This window comes from Hypanus sabinus, chromosome 12 (assembly GCF_030144855.1).
Source record: "Hypanus sabinus isolate sHypSab1 chromosome 12, sHypSab1.hap1, whole genome shotgun sequence".
NCBI lineage: Eukaryota > Metazoa > Chordata > Chondrichthyes > Myliobatiformes > Dasyatidae > Hypanus > Hypanus sabinus.
In genome coordinates, this window is record NC_082717.1 from 77487383 (window position 1) to 77503020 (window position 15638).

Genomic DNA, 15638 nt, shown 5'->3' on the forward strand with positions numbered 1-15638 from the left:
TGCATCACATTATCTGCATGATTATCTCACACTTTGACCATTCTTTGTGTGAGGAAGTTGTTCCTGATATCCTAAAGTACCTCCTCTAGTTTGAACATGAATCCTCTATTTGATGTGAAGTAAGATTCTCTAAATGCCTAACAATCTTTTCTACCCCTTTAGGATAAGCTCTCTGGTGCTAAACAAGCCTAATCCTCTCTATATCATACCCAAGCTCTTCATACTGGGAATAAGCCTCATAGCTTTGCTCTGTACAGTCACAAATAGTTGAATTTCAGTGCCTAATGAGTACAACGTTCTGAAAAGGTTTGATCACTGTTTGCATTAGATATACTGTTAAAAATTGAGTCATCAATCATTAACAAATCCCTACCCACAGCAAAATGGAAAGCTGAAATTAATCCTGAAAAGAATGTTTTTGAATTGAGACCAAGTAACCATCAACAGACAGTGACAGACTTGCACCTTAACTAAAATTTTAAATCTTATTTAAACCCAAATGCATATTTCTCCCTGTGACGCAGAAGTATGTTAGTGGTTGATAACACTGAATTTAATAGTTACCGTTTGCCTAAATTTTGGAAATCTTCTCAGTAACTACACGTCAATAGTATGCAAGTACAGCATACATGTTGGCTAGCTGGCTCGTCAAGAATTATCAATGGGATATCTAAAGGATCCTGATTATACAGAGATTTTTGTTTTACCCTGTTCTATTGCCAGGCAGTACTAAAAAACAAGTTGCTGGTAAGAAACCATTCCAATGATTATATCACATCCAACAATCTACTGTATGACAGAAATAAAATGTTCGGCTCTTAGCATCAAAGAGAATAGAAAACAGTTCAGTAGGTTTTTAATATTCTAAATACTTATCTTCAATTATATTCTTATGTTCTGAAAGCTGTGCCTACCAGATACGATGCAAACCAAAGCATTACCTGGTCACAGTTACAAAGTCCTTACTATCCAATCTACTGAAATAACCAAACAGGACAATCCTGACACTATATTGTGCTATCTCGTCATCTTCCATGGCTCTGCTCTATATTCCACGATGAGCAAACTTCAACTGTTCTGCTGTCAATAGGGACCACAACACACTTCTGACTTAATTCTTTGATGTTAGGGTGCAAGTATTTCACTCTTAGCAAAAATACAATTCATCTTGCCGTTTTTAACTCCTACCCTCTTACAGCTAGCTGCATTCACCCCCAACCCTTACATCTGAATCTGAGTCTGGGCCTTTATCAAACCCAAAATAACATCCCTTATGGCAATTCCAATTACCAGTCTCAGGTTTGCAAGCTATTCATTTCTGGGATCGCTGGAAGATGGCAGTGGTTGACAAGAGTAAAGCACTCTCCCGCTTTCTAACCCAGAAATACTGAGGACACTTCAGCATTCATGCTACCACCTTTCAGGTGAAATTAGCTCACTTTACACAGGCCAGAATCAAATATGGGATCAGTTTGCTGTTTTGAGCTTCAGTTGTACATTCATCAACTGGGCTACCAGCAGAAATATACATTATAATCTTATAAATAAGTTATCCAATCAAACTATTGCTCCCTGTAATCTACTCTGTATTGGAACCAATTTGGGACGGTAGAGAAATTTTCTAGGTCTTAGTAAAACTCTCTCTACAGAGTCCTGGTTCAAGCAGAGTAAGCTTGCTCTAAAATCTATCCATCACACTTATTAGTCTAGGACAGTGGTTCCCAACCTTTTTTATGCCATGTACCCTTACTGAGGGACTCTAAGGTTATTGGAACAGAAATTAACCCAGTTTGAAAATTGCTTTCTTATAAAACAGATGAGAATGCACATGAGTTGGGGCACTTCAATGAATATATTTGACCTCCTCTTCCCCTAAAAGTTAGTCAAAGCATGAGATTCTGAATTGATTTACATATGCTTATCCTAGTCCATTTGGGATGGGTGCTAACAGCCCTCCAAATTCCAGCAAGTGTAAATTTCTGTACACAACCATGTGAATGCATAGAAAATTGCTGGTTGAACAGCACTGATTATTTCATCATGAGCCTTTTCCAGAGCTGTAGATGAATAAGGGGAAATGGTCAGCATGTTGCAGGAAAGCTACAAAATTAGTTCCCCAGTTAACACGTAAAAAAAGACATATTTTCTGGCAAGTGAAGCGGTCAAAATTATAAATTATCTTAAGGCTTTGTGCAAGGACATCTGACATTGCACTGAGTTACATTTAATTGTTTAATCTGTGTTTAGAGATGCTTAGGTTGAAGGTAAATTGTGGAAGCACTATAGTTCATGGTAAACAATGAGGCTGATAAATGCATTCACTCGAAGAGGTTATTTTGTGTAGATAAGCAATCACTTTTGTGACAGGGTCAAAAGGTAATGTTAACCTTCTCGGTGACTCATTCAGATTGTATTCTCTGAAAATATAATGGTTCATAAATATCAGAACTATTTTCATGTGCATTTCTGCTGTTAGGTTCAAGGAATTGCTATTCTTATGAACCTCTGATGAGCTTGTTAAATTTGATGAGAATGACAAGGGTGGGGAGAACTATGGTATGGCATGCAGAAGTACATCTGCTTTCCATGCTGGTTTTCCTTCCTGGTAAATATTAATGAATTCTTGGGAAGTGCATTTCCAATGTACCTCTGGCTCAAAGTACCTTGAAAAGGTTTACATTTTAGGGTTATCCATCCGATGCAAATATGGTCAGATCTCAGGATTATGAAATTCTAGAGGTGTAATACAAGATATTTATAAATTATATCTAATGACCCTCAACTATTACCAGATATAAATGTTATAACTATTTTACACTTTTTCTCAGTATAAATAACGAAACCAATTTATGATCAAGTAATGTGTTTCATACTTTTAATGCAGAAGGTTCATTTGCTTCATTTGGGATGTTTAATTGTTGTAGTGGGTCATGAGTTTATTAAGTCTTGCATGTCATAAATAAAATGGAGCAATAAATATTAGGTAACTAAATAGGTCCCACACAGGGAGCAGAGTGAAGCATTTTCATGAGAGGAAGAAATGGGAATTGAATCTAAAAGCATGTCTAAAATATCTTCCAATGAAAAGGAATTTCTAAGAAGGGGCTCTACATACAAGCAATTGCATACGAATTCATTTGTATTCCATGGCCTTTAAAAGTTTTTTGGGATGTCTCTTTGCATTTCCTACTCATTAAATTACTGTTGACTGGTTGGACATTGCTGTTGTACAGATGAATATACTTTACACTGAGACAAATAATCAAATAATCTGCTTTGGTTGAATAAGAAATGTTGGGTGGGATGCCAACAGAATGCTCTGGCCTTTTATAAATGGTGTTACAGGAGGATTATATACTCTTCAGCAAGATGGTAGACCTCAGTTTAAGGACTAAATCAGAATGACAGAACCTCCAACATTGCAGGACTCTCTAAATATAATCAAGCTAATCGCACAAAACCTGAACGGGTACTTGAACTCATGAGTTACTGCTTCAATGACCTGTGCATTACCACTGAACCAGGTTGACATTTGCTTTTGAAGCCTTCTATTGGTAGATTTTCTTCTGTCTAAAGGTGGGCTTTAAGATTTTTTCCAAGCATTCACGCTTGATCTCACTAGAAGTTGAATAACGGGTCCATTTTGCCTCTGGCTTCTATCTAATTTAACCACCTGTAAACTACAAGAAACAACCCCAGTGTTATTTTACACTGTTTGCTATTTAGACATTGCTACAATTACTTTTGTATGCATTCCAATCCCTAAACCCTTCATCTTATTATCGGTAAGCTTTTCAAGATTGCTATGCCAAAAATTTTAATGTGCCACATGTCAGAAAACACTTTGAAAAGATGGGACTCACGTTGGTACACGTTCTGAAACATTTTAGAATCTTAGTTTGCCTGCCCCCAGCTGAGAAAAAAGGATTCACTGCAAGGTTTCTTTCAACCATATATACTCCAGACAGATGTGGATTGACGATTTATGTACAAACCCTATATTTATCTTTGATTACATATAAATACAAATTAGCTATTTTCTAAAAGTGGTTACAATAGCAATAAATACAAAATAAGAATTTGACCATTATACTTCATATGTTGGGGTTAAACCCATATAAACATGTACATCTGAAATACAATTAAACATCATTTAAAAGGAACAATTCTCTGATTAAAATATTTATTTTCCCAATTTCTTTTTAAGTAGACATAAATATATTTTCAAAATAGATGTTCCTATTTTGTTAATTCTTTTTATATAAATAGTGTCTTCATTGGGAAAGAGTAAAGTGTCAAGGTTTTTTTGTTCTCTGATAAATTTTCCTGCTTTAACGACATCCACAACCCTCTACAACCATATCCTGGTAATTCTTTAATACAACTTTGTCATGTTCATCAAGATAAAGCATTGAGATGGGACTAAGGTCTGTTGGGACGCAGCACGCCCTGGGAATGTTTGCATTGACAGAGTTCACCAACGTCTGCACAATAGCATGGTTTGTTGAGTTTAAGTGGTCTGCCAGTGGAAATGGGCACTCTCCCTGGCAGTAAAAAGCATGGTATCCTGGAGGTGCCACTATCCAGTCATTCCATCCTACATCACTGAAATCCACATATAAAGGATGACGCTTGCAGCTAGACCGGAGTCTCTTCTTCTGCTTGTGTTTGGCCTGGCGCCTCACTCTCTTCTCAAGAGTGTGTCCTTTGCCATCGTGACTAAACGTCACCAATAAAGGTCTCATCTGAGGCCAGCTTTCCTCATCCTGATGCAGAGACCGACTGACCCTGACATGTCCTTTCGAATGTTTGCACTCCTGGTCCAAGTGGATGACCTCCACCATAAACCCATGGTTGGGCTGGCCCTGTACGGTCCATCTCATCACAGAAGGGCTGACGTCAAAGCTCTCCCATCGGCTCACATTGTGGCGCACCAGCTTTGTGTCTAGCAGCCGCGTGATTGGATCATGGCTAGACGGCGCCGTTGACTTGAGAATCTCATAAACGTTGATGCGATGGTAACCACCGCTGGCATTCAGGCAGGCCTCTCGCACCTGCTCACGGTAGATCCGCAGTTCTGCTGAGGTGATGAGTTCCACCTTGGGTATAGAGTTCAAATTGAAGAAAAAGCGGCGTGTTGTTTCTTCTCTGGCTCCAGGCAACTCCTCCATTTGTTCTGTTACAGGAAAGACATTAGAACCACTGTCAGACACATTCAAGGCTCAGAGGTAACTTTACCTAACACGATGATGAAATACATAATATCGAGATAAATAATGTTGAGATACATTATTCTAGTGGCCACTTTATTAGTTACACCTGCTTGTCAAATCAAATATCTAATCAGCCAATCATGCAGCAGCAACTCAATGCATAAAAGCATGTAGACATGGTCAAGAGGTTCAGTTGTTGTTCACACTAACCATAAGGATGGAGAAATAATATGATTTATGTGACTTTGACCATGGAACGATTGATGGTGCCAAACAGGGTGGTTTGAGTATCTGAGGAACTGATGATCTCCTGGGATTTTCATGCACAACAGTCTCTACAGTTTACAGAGAATGGCACAGAAACAAAAAAAAACACATCCAGTGAGAGACAATTCTGTGGGCAAAAACGCCTAGTTAATGAGAGGTCATTAACTAGGAGAATGGCCAGCCTGGCTCAAGCTGACAGGAAGGCCACAGTAACACAAATAGCCACGCATTACAACAGTGGTGTGCAGAAGAGCATCTCTGAACACACAACACGTCAAATTGGTAGGACTACAGCAGTAGAAGTCCATGAACATGTGATCAGTGGCCACTTTATTAGATACAGGAGATATTTAATTAAGTGGTCACTGAGTGTTCAGAAAACAAAACAGGTCCAATATTGATTGAGAAACAGACTGCACATCTCATTTGAGTAAAATGTTATGTCATAGATTAACAGCAATGACAGTCAATAGGAATGGTTGTACATTGAATAAAGAGACGTGCTCTATTTTCTCATCTAATCTTCACTAATAAAATACTATTTGCTACATATCTTCTCAATGCGAAAAATGTACAAAAGCAAAGATCAAACCAGCTATAAACTCAGTTCAAATGCTGTGTATTTTTCTTCCCATTTGATTCAGGTTGTAGGTTCTGAAATGATGTTTGCTGCTTAAGGACGGGTTGTAAATGAGAGATGTTTAAGTAGATCTGTTTATTTTTAGTTGAAACCTCAACTATTAGGAAGAGGAAACATATCCAGAAGCTCATGCTACTTATGACTAGTATTTGACTGAAGCCCTTATTTTGCTTAAATACGACAACCACAGGAATGTTTACAAATTGTTAGGATATGTCTGTGCAGGGGATCCAAACTGAATCACCCAAAAACTTGATTTGAAAAGCAGCAAAAATTAGCAAAGTTCATTTACTGAGCTTGGAGTCTGGAATCACACTTCAGTGTTTCGCAATGCCTCACTTAGACTCAAGGAAGAAATAATAGCAAAAGGAGAACTCATTCCAACTTGGTCATACGTGATGAGCCGAAGGGGTCCCTTGATCGCAAGTGTAGTATAGCCCTGATCCAAACCACACTCTCCCTGGACACCACAAATGCACCAATTGGTAAACACTCTGGTCCATACCCGAGATTGTGCCATATTATGTAATTACTTTTCAAAGGGTTTGCTCTAGGCCATTTGAAAATAGTTCCACTAACATTGGAAACATGCCACATTGTTTTATTCATTGCTAATATGCTCCTGTATACATCTGTTGAAATGTGGAATATGGAGTTAACATCACGTGGAAATGCTATAAATACCTGGGCTTGTTTAAGAATATACGCTTCAGCCTTAATAACATGGTAATTTTTCACACTTGTTTTTAGCTGGGAGTGGTCTCCCTGAAAATAAATGAACTTCATTTGGCTTCTTGTAATTAAAAGTTCAGTGGTTTCGAAATAAAAAGAAAATCAAAACCTGGAATGTGGCTACAGTCTGGACTTGGGTAGCCAAGACAGTTTTTTTTAAATTGAACTTCGTGTAAGCAAAAGAAGCGGCTTTCGTGACTAAGAGCTTCGCGGGCGTTAGGACCCGGGAGACATCTAAGTTCCAACACGCGAGATTGACATCAGAAGCAAACTTCTTCTGAATAGAGTGGATTTATTAAGACGTCCTTCTGTTTTGTTCGGGAGGGGCTGATGCAGATCTAACATTCCTGTAAATAAAACTGTTGTGCTTCTGAACCAAGTATACTAGTATTCAATCCTTTTGGGACGAACTTTTGAAAGATCTGCAACGTTTGCGCCTAATTAATGGGAATTCAACTTTTAAACGGGTTAACCCACGTAATGAAAGGAACACATTTTATCCGTCCGGCGCGGGAACCAGCAAATATCGTCAAGGGGTTCCTCCTGCCGCTACTTTATCCCCAGGTAAGCACAGGCCGAGCTATCTTCAAAAAAAAGTTCTAATGTTCGGCAAATTATCACAGTTTAGTCTCTACAGATAATCAACATCAATTATTGAAAAATACGTGTGAACAACAAAAGATTAATTCTCCGGTTTGCTAGCATTCGTCAGGATTGGAAGTATCAAGTCCCGTACATATGAGACAGAGAGATTTATGCGACATCCCGTGAAAAACAAAGGCATCTAGGGGCACGCAAATGCCGGGAAACCTGTCCACAAACCCCAGATAAGATAAGCTTCAGGTGTTCTGGAGAGAATAAATACATCTGCCCATTGTTGAATGCCCTATCTGGCTCTAAAAAATGTGCCTACGACATAAAACCTGCAAACCATTAACCAGAACAGTCCACAAAACTCATGCCACAATAATACTGCCAAAACGTTGACTGTCACAACAGAGTAATCTGCATTTTCTCCTCCGGCGGGTCCAGCAGTGGTGCTCCGCCGGTCTGCTGGCAACGTGTAAAGTGGATTTATTTAGACGATGTGGGGGGGGGGGGGAGGCTGGGTAAGATTGGTACGGGGACGGATATCACGTATTCTACCTGTTTTGGAGTTGACTGTGCTGTGAACCCAAAGGCCCAACCAACAGGAAATGCAACTTGTAAAAAAAAGAGCCTGAAATCAAGTAACTCTACCCCTCAGTTCAGTTACACGCCAAAATGCTGATAGCACAATTCCTGCGCAGTGCTCGCGCGTGTGTCACTCCTATAAACTGTCTGCACTTACAAATATTAATATGCATGTTGGATGTTATTATGTGGCCACACACGCTGCATAGGTCTGCTTGGTAGGCCAGTCTTTATGATGCCCCTACAATGAGAGAACTGAGCAGGGTGCGAACTGGGGACACCTGGCAAATTCGCTGCCACTCTGCCTTACCTTCGTGGTGGAAACTCCTGACTGTGTTGGCGCGGCTGGCTGGTTTCTCGGGGAAATGGGACAAGACCGATCTCCCCTCACGATGGTGAGCTTCCTCGCCGGCGTGCAGCTTGTACAGATCCACCATGTACTGCGGGATCACCGGATTCTTGCCGGGGTGAGGGCGGCGCCGGAGGCCGAACATGTTGAGCAGGCGCAACTCGAACTCCTGCAGTATGCCCTCGGCTTGAAGTGGACTCGTCCCTTTCGAGTTGGCTTGGTGCTCAGCGAACTTTTTGCGGCCGACCTCGGGGATGAGCCCTGCTGAGCCTCCAAACAGAACTTGACAGAGGAAGAGCACCATCAGAGAACGTCTCCCGGCCGTCATCGTGTCTCTGCGGGGAGCAACATGGGGGGGGGGGAGCTGTTATTTCAGTGCTACATGTGGGAAAACACACACAAACACGAAAAGGGTGAGCAGATAGTGGGGTTGGGGGGAGGGGGAATACATTCAACGACAGGTAGGCAGATATAGGGGTGGAGAGAGGAAGGGAGAGACACACTAAATAAGAAGATCTTGCTGACTAAGGGACAGCCAGACGGGAAGTAGGGAAGAAGGATGGTTATAAAGGAAATCGAGGAACAATCACTAACTTCGAATTTTTAATTAGTCACGCCACTGTACCTCGGTACATGTGACAATAATAAACCAATTACCAGTTAGATTGCTAGTGTGAGAAGTTGTGCGGCGGGGTGCGAGCAGAAGAAGGAAGGGGAGCGCATCTTCTTTTAATTCTGTGATAGTCCAGCGAGTAAAGCGAAAGAGACGTAAAAACAAAGGTGAACGGGAGCGGGCGAATCACACGTGTGCATCAATGTGTGTTTGAACGGGAGAAGGAGAAGAGAGAGAGAGCGGGAGGGAGAGAGAGAGAGAGAGAGAGAGAGAGGAGTTGTTTACGTTTGCTGAACTTATTGTGTCTGGGATGGGACAAATCACAGGGCTGAGAAGTAGACGCACAGGTGCTGTCTTCGCCACTGCTGGTGCCTGGGCGCGCTGCTACACAATGCCAGGACCCGCTTACCTTTCACTAAGCAGCCGACCAATTCACAGGAAGCTGCACCGCCGAAAAGTCCATTTAATCGCGTGAAGTCTTTGAGAGTTTTCTTTAAAAAAGTTATTAACTTGACCCGCCAAACACCACCCCCCCCCACCCCCGTCCGTAGAAAACAGTGTGCCGCACTCTTGCCGGCCCAATCTCGGGGTTAGATCCTATTTCTCTTTTCCCACCCTCCTCTTTTCCGGAAAACAAGACTCATAAGACGCCGAAACATCTGGTTTGGGAGGGGGGCAATATGTTTCAGGAGATCGTTCAGCCTTCGTTTATTTTTCCCCTTTTCGGCCGTTCTCCCGGCCACCGGAGGTTGATTGCTTCAGAATTCACCAAGTGCTCGGGACGTGACGCCGCTCTCACACGTACTCGCTCTGTCGGGCACACTCCAGCTTCGAGAGCCGGAGGTGGTGTGCCGGTGAGTCCCGCGATCGGACGGGGACTACCTGTGCTGATCGCATTACTCCTCCGTCAATTCCGCGCTAATGAGTCTCGCTGCAACCACAACCACCAACCGATCACACGCAGGATCTGTACTCCTCTGCCTTTTCAGTCAAAGTGCAGACTGAAAATGACCAACATATATGGAAGAAGAAGGGGAAAGAATGCCAAGCAGCTGATCCCAGTGCATTCTAAACGATAATGCCAAAACGATTAAGAAAAGCTCCACGGTTTCCTGACAGGATCGACCTTATAGATATGCGAATTATTATGCATTTAATCTAGGGTGTGTGGGTGATTACAATAAGCCTTTTTTAGCTGGCAAGTTTTCTCGGCGTGTGGCAGGACTCCCTCTCCATAGTAATTGAGCATTGAATAATAGTTCGATACAATATATATTGAATATTACATATACCTCTGATACCATGACTCCCGGGCCAAAGCAGCGTTCTGCCAATCAAACCGGGTAATGATTACTGACACAGACTCGACATTCAGATCATAGCGATAGATTGTCTTTGGCAGAGCTCAAAAGATCCTTGGGAAGTCTGTGAACAAAATGCTTGCAGCAGGAACAAATTGCTCTTCGCATTTATTTCGGGGCGAGGTGGGGGGGGGGGGGAGAGACGAAAAGTGCTTCGGAAAAAAAAACTTCCCCTAATGCATCTAAAACGCACACACTTACACGCACGCAGCTCTTAAATATCGCTTTTGTATTTTAACTCTTTCAGAGCCCGGACTCGTTCGATGTGTTCTCTGCTCGATAGACTTTGATGTACTCAGCGTGTTTTATAACTTTCTGGGGCGGTGGGTTTTAAGGGCAGACCCGTGAAGATCTCGTTTCATATATTATAAATGACTTGCTTTTGTGCAGAGCTTAACTTTCAGAAGTCAAACTTTGAATAGAAACAAGGTCCAACTTCCCCCCGAAGAACCACACACTTGACTCAAACGCATCCTTTTAAATGGTAGGTCAACTTCCTCCAAACTTTTCTTAAAGAAACCTATAAATCAACTGCTTCTCTCCAGCTGTAGTTCTGCACTTTATTCGCTCGTTTTAATCAGGACGTATTTTTAACTGCAACGTTCAAAGTGTACATGGCCCACTTGTTACTGGGACAGCGAGCTGCTAAACTTCACACTTCACGACACACCTGACGAAGTGTAAGGGAGGAACATGGCAAACAACAAATAAAGGGCCATTTCCTCGGTTTTAATCTTTTATTGGTAGCAGACATTGAAAATAATACACGTGTGGACATTATTAATTATCTGGCCCATTGCAAGGAAAGGGTAAAATATAGACCTGAGATCGAAGCGAAGACGTCAGGCGGGGAAAGAAGCCGAGAAAGCACTTGTGTGTCCTGGATAGATAATGGAATCAATTAGGAACGAAACAAGGTCAGGTCTGACATGCTGCCGAGAACGGAGAGGCAGAGGTATGAGCGAAGAGCGCCAACTTCAGGATGGGTTGCGAACAACCGTTGAATGCTGGACTTCGCATCTCCGCAACAACGATTCCTTTGTATGACTCTCCCTTTCAGAGGAGTCAAATCATTGGAGACTCGGAGAACTCAGATCGGATCATTCCCTCATCCCTCCGCGTTGTAGTTTAGCGCCTTTGCAAAAAAAAACTTTATTTCTTTCCTCCCATTAAAAAAACGATTTATTCAGGTGTGAATGTTGAGCAGGGGGGCGGGTTGCCGAAGCGCAGGGAAGTGACTGAAAAGGTAGAGAGAGGGAGGGAGGGAACGGAAAAGCAAGGAGAACAAGTGTATGAAACGGGGAAATATAACAATTATGGGACGCGGCGTTTCTTGGATATCCAGGAGTTCTTATAGGAACAGAAAATGTGACTGAATTTAAAAGACTGAACTAGTAAAAAGTCCTGGAAAGTAAATCAAAATTTAAAATAATGTCATGAGTTTTAGTTGGAAGCTAGGATTAACCGATATAATTGCTCAATGCGTTTTAATTTCCCGTGTGCAGCAGTTAAATCTCAATCTTATTTATCGCTTTAAGTAAATCTCAGCCATCTCCTTACCTGATTGGGAATATTGCATTAGATCAGACGGCTGCTCGGTTGAGAAGCCGGAATCCGGCTGCTCCGGTTAGCGAGAGCTGAAAAAGTGCGGAGAAGGAAAGGCGAACCATTTCACTGGGTGAGCGAATCTCGGAGACACGGAGGTTATCCTTGGATGCGCGAGGAGCCAGAACAGAGTCGGGGCGCCCGGTTTAAACCATCTGCACCTAGTCAACTCTTCCAAGCGGATGACTTCACACTCTCTTGACTTAACTCCTTTCGCCTTCCTATATTGTGGCTGGCAGCGGGAATGTTTACAGCGCAGTGACTCACTCGCTTGAGACGATCTTCATATAACGTCATTACATCACAGGGGGATTTTTGTGTTAAAAAGGGTCTGTGTTTTTGCGAGTGTAAACAGGGAGGGAGGGGTGGGGGGATTGTTGCAGTGCCTGTGACACAGAGAGGTTCCTGCACACTGTCATCGGATTTCTCCGTCAGACACGGAGCGAGAACTGCTGAGTGTGGAACGCGTGCAGAGACTGTACTTGTTATAAATCCTGGGAAAATCTACGCGAGGCGACCTTACGCGCCAACAGTCAGAACCTTAAAAAAACATCCAGCTTTAAAAAAATCATCTGGGAAACTCCGGGCTTTAAAGAGGGAGATCTAAACTGAAAGGGCTGCTTAGAAACAGATAAATCTCCGAGGTTCATGGTTTTTTTTAATCAAATCCAATAAAGTCACGTTGGCTGTCCGAGTTGAAAATAGATTGATGTCGCGTATTATTGGTTCTTTCTGTTTAAACACTTGTTGTGTTTCCTGTTACACCTTGCCTTAGGGCATCTGGGCAGAAAATACGCGGGAAATAAATAGGCAGTAAATGAATATACTTCACTCGTAGCTTTTGTGTAAAACGATAGACTCAACCGCATACGCAATCAGATCTCATAAAACCTTGGTAGGCGGAGGAACTGTGGTTATTCCCACTCAAACTCGGCGCTCTTCGTGATATACGTGCAAATCCACCGCCACCATGCACACCGTGCGAGTTGTCCCCAAGCGGTCAAGTGAACGCAAAGAACCGGGGTGGTGGGGGGGGGGACTGTAAGAGCTCCGGGACGTGGCCTCCTCTGCTCTCCCTGGTGTCAGGACACGCAGTCCTTCTGTTTGCAAATCATCAAAAAATGTCAGGTGTAACAACACGATATCGCATTTCACCCAAGGCAGAGAAGTTCACTTTCTGTGGTGGTACACGCTGTTTGAGGTGACAACAGCACTGTTCTTTCTACTTTGGTCCTTCCAGAGGTCAAATGGGTCTTTGGCGTTATTGGGAATGATGAACAAATACCTATTGGGCTCGGGAAATTATCCGCATAGTGGTTTCACTATCAGAAATACCGAAGTGAAGAGTCGAAGGCATAGGTATACTTCGCCGTATGCCTGGGTGTGGAGACAATGCGTTATCGGTTCCTATTGACTGCTTGTTTCGGCTTGTTAAAACCAAAATTGAAACTCAACTTTCTTCCCGGACAAAACCGGTATTAATACCGTTTCTTAACAAAATAAAAGTCGTACTTGAGTGATATGTAACGCTTGCAGGAATCTGGGAAATGGAAGCCAAGCACTTTTTGCTCTGTGACATCTGGCCATTCGGGGACATTTTCTTTTTGTCCGGGAGGTGATGGCAACATACAACATTCGCCATGGGTCTCGGCTTCTATCAAGAGGACTGGGCAATATTTGTCCCTGCATCTTTTCCTGGAGGTGCAACAATAATTCTGTTTATGGCGGATATACCTTGTGCGCAGTGGCGCAGACACTAACTTAGTGCCATACAGTATTTCACTTTAGTGGGCTAGGAATGCACCCCCTCTCCTCTTTTTTATTGACCAATGGTTGCTGTTGGAGACAGGGTAAAACTGAATACAAAGAGAAGTGCAGGGGGGCGGTTGGTTATAATGCAACTGCATAAAATGTCGGTCAGACGGCCGCAGGAATATTGTATACAGTTCTGGCCTCCATGCAAAAGGGAGCGTTTGATTTCACTGAAGAAAGTGCAGAGGACCTCAACCGACGTTGCCTCGGGTGGTCTATTTCAATTAGCGGGAAAGGCTGGGCGGATTTGTTTTCATTGGAGCAGAGAAGGCTAAGGGGGACTTCAGTGAGGTCTAGAATATTATGAGGGTCATGTTTAAAATGCCAACGAGGAACTTTTTTTTCTCTGTGGTAAAACCAGAAGATGTAAAGTTAAGGGGTAGAAGGTACAGCGGGGATCTGGGGAACAATCTGAGAGTAAATAGAAGCTGGAACACGGTGGTGGAGGCAGAAACAGATTCAGATTCATTATATTTATTGCATGTACATCGAAACATGCAGTGAAATGTGGCGTTTGCATAATCAACCAACACAATCTGAAGATGTACTGGGAGCAGTCCGCAGGTATCACCGACGTTATCAACAGTATAGAGGGAGGCTGGTATAAATGGATCGTTAATATTCGGCAGAGATATATGGTGGCTAAAAGGCTTGCTTCACCATATGACAACAACTTTAGAAGAATAAGCTCCATAGTTCAATAATAACAATAACTACTATTGCACTTCAAAGCAGTAAAATGCCTTACGGTGTTCGCAGTAGTGCTGTCATACAAAACCGGGACAGATATACAGTGAGTCTTAAAGAAGAAGAGAGAAGTTAAGATGTTTGTTGAGGGCGGGGGGGAGGGGGCTGGTAACATTTTGGAGGTTGGCACCTTGAAGCAGAACAGCCATGGGTGAAGAGAAATGAAGATGGAGCTGGAGGAGTATAGGTTACTGGGACAGTTAAGAGTTAGGCAGGGATAGTGAAATGAGGAAGAAAGAAAAAGCATGCTCTGCCATCTAATGGTTTATAATATTTATTTCCTAGGCTGATATAAAAGTAGACTCCAGGGCAAGACACTTGGAAATACTCCAGCAAAAAAATAATCCCTTCAGGCAATAGGGAAACTTTCTTCATCACAGGGGTTTCCTTCATCAGCTTATATTGGTGCTGTCTGTCCCCAGATTGGGCACCTGCTTCTTTTGACTTTGTGTTCTAGGGCTGGAACCGGAGAACAATATCTCCCCTCTTCACTTCTGAAGCTGCAACAGCTGCTGTGGCTCGATTCTTTTGCCAAGTGCTAGAGGTAAAGTTTAAATATGACAACAAATCACAACCCTAAATGATGACAGCTAATTGCCTACTTATCTTGAATCAACGCCGTAAATTTTAATCAAAATTATTATGGCGCAGATTTTTCTTGTTGTTGCTGCTTTGTGCTGCTCCATTGATTTAGGTCACAGATCGAGCTGATAATGCAAGTAGCAGGAGGTGAGATTCAATCCAGTTAGAACACAGAAGCTGCATTATTAACAGCAAAGAAGCAGTTTCTGGATTTTATCCATTTAACTTAGCACTTTAACTCAATCACTTGGGAGAAATTTGACAATACCAACTTATTTTGCAGTTACTGAAAACCAAGCAATAATGAATGCCTCCAATTAAAATAATACTTTTCATTAGTTATGATGAAGCAATCAAATTTCTAATATTGATGCTTAGTGTACAACCCTTTCAGGCCTCAGTGAACTGTGAGGAGAAGTGTTTGAGATTATGAGATTGTACAGGACACAACGTTTCCTTAATCTTTTTCAAAGGTGAGCATTGAAATTAAAGCATATGAAATAACAATGCTACACTGTGTTACTAAGCCCAAAAATTCCTCAAA

General features: G+C 42.3%; 1 protein-coding gene across 4 annotated transcripts; it reads right to left on the minus strand.

The window, feature by feature from the left end:
* Window positions 1–3975: 3975 nt before the first annotated feature.
* On the minus strand, window positions 3976–12581 carry bmp2a (bone morphogenetic protein 2a). Of its 4 annotated transcripts, none has more exons than XM_059986247.1 (3): window positions 11909–12581; window positions 8336–8709; window positions 3976–5176 (listed from the first exon to the last, which is right to left on the minus strand). In XM_059986247.1, exons 2-3 carry the CDS (start codon window positions 8700–8702, stop codon window positions 4332–4334), a joined length of 1212 nt encoding a protein of 403 aa, XP_059842230.1. In that variant the 5' UTR covers window positions 8703–8709; window positions 11909–12581; the 3' UTR covers window positions 3976–4331. The 4 variants fall into 4 exon arrangements, with proteins under 4 accessions (XP_059842230.1, XP_059842231.1, XP_059842234.1 ...); XM_059986248.1 differs by lacking the exon at window positions 11909–12581 and adding an exon at window positions 10280–11868; XM_059986251.1 differs by lacking the exon at window positions 11909–12581 and adding an exon at window positions 9397–10243.
* Between the last annotated feature and the right edge of the window lie 3057 nt (window positions 12582–15638).